Consider the following 9,387-nt stretch of genomic DNA (forward strand, 5'->3'; position numbering starts at 1 on the left):
CAACTCTTCTAAAAGTGATGATCGCTGTGAGAAGTGCTGTAGATGTCAGATCCAGTCGTGGGAGATGATTTACATAACAAACAGGGAAACAAGACGAGCTCTGTTCTGGTCTGTTATATCTTGACGGATGGACAGACCGGAGCCCCTGCTGTACGCAGCTTTGTTTACACACACAAATAAGCTTCAATGACAAGAGAGAACACTTTTGAAATTGCTTTTGGATTTTATGTATTGTAATGTCAGACGTGGTTGAACTGGAAAATGAAGCATCAATCATAGACGCGTTGCGGTTGATATCCAGACTTGACAAAGATTTTCACTCCAAATATTGATTTCCTATTCTGTGCTCAGTTCAGATATGCCGTACACACATCGGAGTCTTTCAGTACAGTAATTGTGGGGTTCATTTTAAAATGAGCACTGGAACGGCATTGGATCAGCCTAAAGGGATAATGTGGTGGCATAAACTGAGCATTATAAAACCACTTATTGTCTTTGAGCTTTCATACAAATGGCTGAGAGAGACCATAAACAATGTCAAAATTAGGTGATTCAAATGTAAACGGTAAGCTTCCCCAAATGAACCCATCCCTGTGCGTGTGTGTGTGTGTGTGTGATCAGAGGAGGACGTTGGTGGTGGTCAGCAGAAGGTGGGTCCAGCCCTGGTTAACGGCTCTCCCAAGCTCCTCCGCATCGAGGTCCCTACGGCCAGCTCCCCCCAACACCCAGAGTGCTACAACGTCACCCTGCAACGCAAAGACAACGAAGGCTTCGGCTTCGTAATCCTGACCTCCAAGAACAAGCCGCCTCCCGGAGGTAAGAGAGAGGGAGAATCAGATCATAGAACGTTCAGCTCGGCTAGTCTGATTACAGGGGTTTTTCCTTTCAAAGTTTGGAGCTTACGCCGCGACGGTTTGTGGTAGATGGTGGCAGATGGTGGCAGATTGTGGTAAATTGCATCATTCTGGCAACAATGGCTGACACTTAAATAACGCGCCATAGAATTCTGTGGCATCCCGCAAGCTGTGCTGCAGTCCGGCTGGTAGTACATTGAAAAACAATTACTGCCTCACAAGCACCATCTGCACTGTACCTGACAGGGCTGAGCTAAATTGTCCTGTCATCTCGTTCTCTCTCTCGCTTTAGTTATCCCTCACAAGATCGGCCGCATCATCGAGGGCAGCCCCACGGACCGCAACGGTCAGCTGAAGGTGGGCGACCGTATCTCAGCTGTCAACTCCCAGTCCATCGTGGAACTGTCCCACAACGACATCGTCCAGCTCATCAAGGAGGCCGGCAACACTGTCACCCTCACTGTGGTGCCGGAGGATGGTAAGAACTTCCACAGACCCACGGAACTCTGGGATATCGAGTCCTACTTGAAATGGGAGTTTGTAGTCTTTTTTTTTGTTTATGTTTACTGTAGAGATACGAAGTTTGTTAGTCTTGCATTAGCTGTTTTTTGTTTTGTTATTTTGATATTGTTAGAAGGGAAAGAGGAATGGTACGGAGTTGAGGTGACTGGTGAGGATGAAGTGCTCGTGTGCATGACATTCCATACTGAAAGTCTTCTATGTGTTCTTTTAGAGAATAGTGGTCCTGCATCTGAAACCAGTTCAGCCAAGCAGAGCCCTGCAACACAGCACAGAGCTGTGGGCCAGCAGCCTGCCAGCCACACTGACAGGTACAGGAGTGGACACACACACACACACACACACACCGCTACATGGCCCATCCCGAAGAGGAAAGGAGGAAAGAGAAGGATTAACAGAGGGTGGTTTTCCTGCACTCTGTCTTTGATCTTCCTGTTTAAAGCAGATTACCTGTCAGACTTAATCCATTACTACAGACTGATAATTCCCCTCTCCTCCCCTAACTCTGTTCTCTCGCTCTCTCTCTCTCTCTCTCTCTCTCTTTCTGCTCACTGTGGTTTCACCCTGGATCTCTCCTCATTTCCCTTTTCTCTTCTCTAATCAAGTCAAACCCTTCCTCCTTCTTGGTAATCTCTAACACATGGCTAGGGTCAGGCAGGTCTCTAGAAGTAAGGGGAGCAAGAGAGGGAGGCTGTTGACTCGGCACTCTTTAGTATGTAAACTCTCCCCGTTAGACAGAGGCAGTCTGGGAAAGCACATTCTTTAGTATGTAAACTCTCCCCGTTAGACAGAGGCAGTCTGGGAAAGCACACTCTTTAGTATGTAAACTCTCCCCGTTAGACAGAGGCAGTCTGGGAAAGCACACTCTTTAGTATGTAAACTCTCCCCGTTAGACAGAGGCAGTCTGGGAAAGCACACTCTTTAGTATGTAAACTCTCCCCGTTAGACAGAGGCAGTCTGGGAAAGCACACTCTTTAGTATGTAAACTCTCCCCTTTAGACAGAGGCAGTCTGGGAAAGCACACTCTTTAGTATGTAAACTCTCCCCGTTAGACAGAGGCAGTCTGGGAAAGCACACTCTTTAGTATGTAAACTCTCCCCTTTAGACAGAGGCAGTCTGGGAAAGCACACTCTTTAGTATGTAAACTCTCCCCGTTAGACAGAGGCAGTCTGGGAAAGCACACTCTTTAGTATGTAAACTCTCCCCGTTAGACAGAGGCAGTCCGGGAAAGCACACTCTTTAGTATGTAAACTCTCCCCGTTAGACAGAGGCAGTCTGGGAAAGCACACTCTTTAGTATGTAAACTCTCCCCGTTAGACAGAGGCAGTCTGGGAAAGCACACTCTTTAGTATGTAAACTCTCCCCGTTAGACAGAGGCAGTCTGGGAAAGCACACTCTTTAGTATGTAAACTCTCCCCGTTAGACAGAGGCAGTCCGGGAAAGCACACTCTTTAGTATCACTGACGCTCAGCTCCCACAGTTGATTGTCATGATCTCTGCAAAAGCGCCGGCTACTTTACTCTACAGAACAAGCAACTGGTCTCTTCAGCAGAACTGCAGTACAATTTACCCCGCTGCTGTACAATCCCACTGAAGGAAAGAGACACTCAGAACCCTGTGAGGGAACAAACCTGTCCACTACTGTAGATGCAGAGAACACTGACACTGTGATGTTTTGTCTGTGACTGTTTAGGAATGAAGACCCTCTGGAGTTGAAGTCCGTCCCACCCGGCGAGCTGGGACAACTCATCACCTCAGGCCCCAAGCAGGTGAGGCTATGGCGATAAACGGTCAAACCCTGTGTGTTTCCGTGTGTTGTTTTTTGCTGCGTTTGTGGTTGTTTTCCTACCCTTGAGGCAGCGACATCGGGTACCCGAATATCATCATCAAGCTTGCAATCACACATCTATTACAACATAATCATGACAGTCTAGCTAAACGTTAGCCGAATAACTGAATTGAACGTGGTAGAGATGAATATTTTCTCTGGATCAGGGCTGTTTCCACGTGGAGCTGGAGCGAGGCCAGCGGGGGTTTGGCTTCAGTCTGCGGGGAGGGAAGGAGTACAACATGGGCCTGTTCATACTAAGACTGGCGGAGGAGGGCCCTGCGCTGAAAGACGGCAGGATTCACGTGAGTCAACCCAGGGCGTTAATACTTGCTCTCATAAATGGGGGCTTCTTCTGTTCGTTCTATGAGAATGGGTACAAAACTACATGTGTGATGAAAGGCGTCTGTGAGAGAGAACCAGTTTTAACTCGTTTCTACTGTCATGTTTTTTAATTCAACCTTTATTTAACTAGGCAAGTCAGTTAAGAACTAATTCTTATTTTACAATGGCGACCTACCCCGGCTGAACACTCCCCTAACCCATCCCTGTGGGATGCCATGTGTGTCATGTCGTGTGTGTGTGTGTGTGTTGTTACCACAGGTTGGAGATCAGATCGTGGAGATCAATGGCGAGCCCACCCAAGGCATCACACACACCCGGGCCATCGAGCTGATCCAGGCTGGGGGCACTAAGGTCCTGCTGCTCCTCAGACCTGGCCTGGGCCGGGTCCCCGACCCCAGTGAGTGACCTCGGACTCGATAGGACGAATACTCCACTCAAACACACACGGAAGAGTGACCATGTTCTCAACCAGAGAATTAGAATCCGGACTCGACACACAGCCTCCTCAGACACTTACTGCTGCTTAAGATACACATACGTATAGAAGACTGATCATGGACTAACCATGTGCGTTCTAGTATTGTATTTCTAGAACACTATTTAGTCTACTTGTAGGGTCTCAACACTGCTCAAACACTATTACTACTCCTTCCAAAACACACACACATTATAACCCAGCTTTTACAGTACCTCCCTTTTTTTGCATGTGAAGGCTGTTGCAGGTGTCTCTCTTTACCTTTCTCTCTCTCTCTCTCTCTCTCTCGCTTTATACCGCTCTATCTATCTGGCTCTACCTCTCTGTCTGGCTGTCCTGGCACTGTTCTCTGTCTCTCTCTCTCTCTCTCTTCTTCCTCCCTGTAGGTGTGAACTCTTCTTCCTCCACCCTGTGCTTCTACATGAAACCAGAGCATCACTAGTGGCCTCACTGCTTTTCTTGGTCTGTCCCTAATAACCTTGGTAAACCACCTCGTTCTCCTCTCCTCTTTGCCTCTGTTCTCTCCTTTTAAAATGAGCTTCTGTCTATCTCTCCTCCTTGCCCCCTCAATCAGAACTGGACAGCTCCTCTCATAACAGCCTTATGCCCCAGACAAGGTCTCGTAGGATGAGAGCTTCTCTAACTGTGACCTGCAGGAGGTGGTCTGAACGGAGGCAGTGGCTCCTGGGAAACAAGTTTACTAACTAAGGTCTCAATTCAATCAATCATAGATAAAGGAAATTGCACTACAGTACAGGTTCCCTCTGAATGTTAATGCGGTACTAGAGGTGTTTACCATGAAAAGACAGAGTTGTTTTTCTCAAGGACAAAACTAATCATGGCCTTAAAATAGAGTTCTGAGTGAAACTGCAGTTTTTCTTTATCTGCAATTGATTGAGTTGGGGCCCGAGACCCACGCTGGAGTACGACGTGGCTCTAGAGCCCCCGAGGTTGTTTTAAGGTTATTACAGAACCCAAACACTGACGCCACTGAACGCACACGACATCACAATGATTGAGACCAGGAGAAAGTCGTTAACTAGATGTCGATCTATGGGAAGGAGGGCAAATGTTAAAAACGTGTGTGTGCGTTCACCGGTATCAACTCTTTCCTGTCCTGAGATGAATAAGAATGGATTTCTATGAGTTGTTCCTCATAGAAATGGAAAACCCCATTTCAGCTCCAATAAGTCCATCTCACTTGCTGGTTCTCCGCTACATCTTTGCTCTCTCAATCACGCCGGTGCTACTCTTATCAGCTCGAGGGGGAAATTGAAACGTCAGCCGTGCGACTATGGAGAAAACCTTGCACCTACCTCCCTTTGATGTCACTAGCCTCCACTGATACATATCTCACATTCATATTGTCTATTTGACTCAAAAGCTCATATTTGAAAGGTTATAATTGGGAAAGTAGAGAAAGAAATGAATTGTGTTATATGTGCTCTTATTTTAAGAGATTTAAAGATACTTCACCACCTCCACATATTGAATATACAATTACATCCCAGACTTTAATATAACTGTGATATTGAAGCAGATTGGAAAGACGGCAATCTGTTTTTTTCTTTTTTCTCTCAGTTAGCTAGAGGTGAAACCATTTCATTTCTCATTCACTATGACTCTCAATGCCTTTATTCCAGGTATGAAGGAGAAAGTGAACATTTCACCCTCAAGCTTTCCAAGACTCTCTGCATCCGGCCAGCAGTCATCCCCCGCTTCTCCATCCTCCATCTCCCTGTCCACCTCCGAGCTGTCCCCGCCCTCGTCCGCCAACACCACTGCCCCCGAAGAGCCCTCTGACTGGGACATGTCCGCTGCTGCTGCCCCCTCCCCCTCCAGGCTGCTGGAGCCCAACAAGGCCAGAGGGCAGCAGCCTCGCCACCACAGGGGACACACCAGTCCCAACACCCTCCCCAAGAAGAGTGACTCCATGTCTCACAGCAACAAGCATGCTAGCCCCAAGAGAGCCACGGAAGCCCGGGCTGATACCAAAGAGCGCTCCCAGAGCCCCAGAAAGACAGACAGAGGTGACCGAAGCCAGGCAGGGACTGTTGAAAACAAGAACGAGTCTTTAGAGGGAGACGTAAGAAGGGAGAGGAAGGCCCACAGCCATGGCCAGAGAGAGCGCCGGGAGGGCAGAGAGGAACGCTCTTCCAGCCCCAGGAAGACCACCCCTAGGAGGGATCCAGAGGCAGGAGTCTCCAGGCAGCCCTCAAGGGGCCAGGATGAGGGTCAGAGGCGTTCTGGAGGGCAGCAGCATCCCAGCTCCAACCCGGCCTCTGGAGAGGGCACGCAGGGGGGAGAGAGGAGGAGGGGTAATCAGGAGGAGGACCCCACTCGCAGACAGGAGAGGGAGAGCGAAGGTTGGGGAACCAGCGAGAGCCGTAGGAAGGACAGGGGGGCGGCGCCTCATAGATCCCACTCCCAGACACAGAGGGAGAAGGCACGGCCAGACTCTGAGGGCGGAACCCTGCATCGCAGAGAGGGGGGTCAGAGAGAGGGAAGAGAGAGCAAGCACAGAGAGGCGGATGAGGAGGAGAATCCGAGTGATACCAGGGGTAGCACAAGTAGTGCTGCTATCCAGGAGCACACATATAACGGGAACCCTAGCAGTAAGAAACCGGCCACCATCACCCCGGGGCCGTGGAAGGTCCCCAGCTCAGCCAAGATCCACCCTCATGCGGAGGTTAACTGATGCGTTGTAGACGGACTAACCCGTCCATAACAGACTACAGTTCTGCTCACCTGCATTGATGATATTTAGAATGGACCAATGAGGAGTGTAGGGGATCGAGGTTATTTAGCATCACTGTGTTACTCCTCATCATCAGATTGCCTCCTATTGCATATCAATGCTTCTTTTCACAGTTTGCCTCAGCCAACCTTCCAGGCTGTCTTAATGTTCAAAGTGCAGTCAGTCTGTGGCTCTGCAGTGGTGGTGGGTGCCTGTCTGATGTGAAGGACAGTGAAATCCAATCTGTTTTGTGCCAATCAGACACTCGGACATGCTGGGAAGGGAGTTGGTTCATGTCCTGTATAATCCTTTCTGTGAAACTCTTTTTGTCGGTAATGAAAGGAGGCTTTGATGAAGGATGCTGCTTGTCACTCTGTATGAAGGTTTGAAGGATGGGCTCGTATCCAGGCAAAATCACTCAGCGTTTTGTGTTCCTGGTGGGATTGATCCACTGCTGTGTCCCTGATGGGTGTATAAAAGAGGTGATGGTGATTACTCCTCGAGTCACTGGGAGATGAAGGGGGTTTGGGTTTTCAATGATTGTCTGTCCATATCCAGTCCAGTCATGCTCTCTGTGTAGACTCTGAATCGCTGTTATCAGCTTTACAGTAGATTTTAGATCACTACGACAACGCTTTATATGCATCTATCTGATGACCATACACTTATGGTTAGGTATATTGTTTACTTACTGCTACACGTGTGTTTATTATGAAGCATATAGTAATTTATTCAGATGAACTATGACAATAGTTCTATATATATATATATATATATATATATATATATATATTACACACACACTATCTACGTATTCATATGCTACATTTGGATGTAGTGAGCTAAGCATAGAAATAGAATGTGTAGAAGAGACATAACCACTGAAAATGTAAATGTGTTTTTTAGCCACATAGACACCTGTGGGAGTACATCAAAAAATTGCTCATGACTACTGTGTTCTAGTGTACATTACATTACTTATGCATCACTGTATCAATTGAACTGTGCCACCATGTTGGATGAGCCACGTAAATGACATATGGACTACTAGATAATTGTGTATGTCAGTCTATGATCCCTATACATTCTATTTCTATCCATTCACAGCCTGTTCCATCCTTAATCCGTGTTGTTGTTTATTGTCAGCAGCTATTTAAGGTCTTCTGGCAAAATGTGTATACTACAAGCTGACAGGTATTTATTTTAGATATTGCTGTAGCTTTGACTGTACGTTATCTCATGTGTCTTACTTAGCAAGGTGTTTTCTAATCTAAATGTGGGGGTAAATTAGCTGTATAAACAGATTGACGTTAAAAGTTGAGACCTTTGCAATTTTTTTTTGTTGCGACATAGCAGTTTTTCTTATTCTAACGTGCACATCAAAATGTGCTTTGAATTGTGCACCAGTCCAAGATGTTAATATTCAATCAATCTAAAGACTACAGTAATACCAAACAAATCCTGGTTTATTCTGATACACTTTAGACTATAGTGCCCTCTCCTGGAGGAAGTAAAGAAACGGTCAGAATCCCTGAAACCCGAGTTTCATGACTACTACATAATGTTAAACAATTGTTATGGCATAGCCTACTCTGTTTTAGGGCATAAATGATGTAGCATGTATGAAACATATCTACTAAGACCTTTACGTTTGTGTGTCCAGCTTAAAGTCTGTTAAACAAAGCAGTCTGTTCTTCCTAGCAACCATGGAAAACAAGGGATTTTACGTACGGCATTGAATTATGCACTCACAATGTATGGAATAGCTTTCAAATGAAAATCTATTGAGAAACGGCTTGGTCTGCGATGCTTGTTCTCTGTGGTGTGGTTCAATTCACATTCTGCCATCTCTTGATAAAATCTTATACAAGTATACTAATTTTGATGAAGTCTTCAGTTATGTATAGTTTCCCTTTTACATCCTTATTGTTCATGTCACGTGTGTCTATATAATAATGTGGCCTTGCATTGCTTCAACAGAACAGCCTTCTGGTCTCTACATTATGTGGTAGTTGTAAATGTTTATAAATTGTACAGCACCTGTATAAATACTTACCTTCATTCCCCCCCAAAAATGATGTAAATCGCTCTATTATTTTTTTAAGTCATTAAGAAGAAAATAAAATGGTGAGAGGAAGTAATCTGGTCATGGCGTTCTGTTCATGCACTGATAAATAAAGTTTGAAAACATAAACATATTCCTTTGTGTAAAGTGTATTTAATGGTACAATGAATCTGTCCTGTCTGCTGTAATAACCACTGGTGGGAAAAGTACCCAATTTTCATACTTTTGAGTAAAATGATTTGGTTTGAAATATTTGAAAGTATCAAAATAACTATGCAGCTTTATTTGCAAATACAATATGCAGAATATATGTTTTTTGAGAAAAACATGATATGCATAGGACAGACAGCCCATTACCAAATTACATTTGAAATGTTTTGAACGGTGCGCGCCATTGCGCGGGACAGACATTCAGTAGGCTGTCTGTCAGAGGCGCTCAGGTTATTAAAAAAAAACATTACGTCAGCTGTAGTGATTGCGTGCAGAGACGCACGTATTGCCCAAAAAGGAACTTCAACTCCCATACAGCCCATGCAACTCGAAAACTACACAACCCGTAGAGCT

The 9,387-nt window shown here is 45.8% G+C and overlaps 1 protein-coding gene across 1 annotated transcript in view; it reads left to right on the forward strand.

Moving 5' to 3' along the window:
* Positions 1–8,956, forward strand: part of LOC112221820 (membrane-associated guanylate kinase, WW and PDZ domain-containing protein 3) — a 212,027-nt gene extending 203,071 nt beyond the window's left edge. Inside the window, exons 18-24 of the mRNA XM_024384174.2 lie at positions 622–816; positions 1,147–1,332; positions 1,588–1,684; positions 3,067–3,142; positions 3,369–3,506; positions 3,805–3,943; positions 5,665–8,956. Of these exons, the coding sequence (XP_024239942.1) occupies positions 622–816; positions 1,147–1,332; positions 1,588–1,684; positions 3,067–3,142; positions 3,369–3,506; positions 3,805–3,943; positions 5,665–6,719 (1,886 nt within the window). The 3' untranslated portion in view covers positions 6,720–8,956. The remainder of the gene's footprint in view (positions 1–621; positions 817–1,146; positions 1,333–1,587; positions 1,685–3,066; positions 3,143–3,368; positions 3,507–3,804; positions 3,944–5,664) is intronic.
* Positions 8,957–9,387: the final 431 nt, after the last annotated feature.

Source organism: Oncorhynchus tshawytscha, linkage group LG22, assembly GCF_018296145.1.
Source record: "Oncorhynchus tshawytscha isolate Ot180627B linkage group LG22, Otsh_v2.0, whole genome shotgun sequence".
Taxonomy (NCBI): Eukaryota; Metazoa; Chordata; class Actinopteri; order Salmoniformes; family Salmonidae; genus Oncorhynchus; species Oncorhynchus tshawytscha.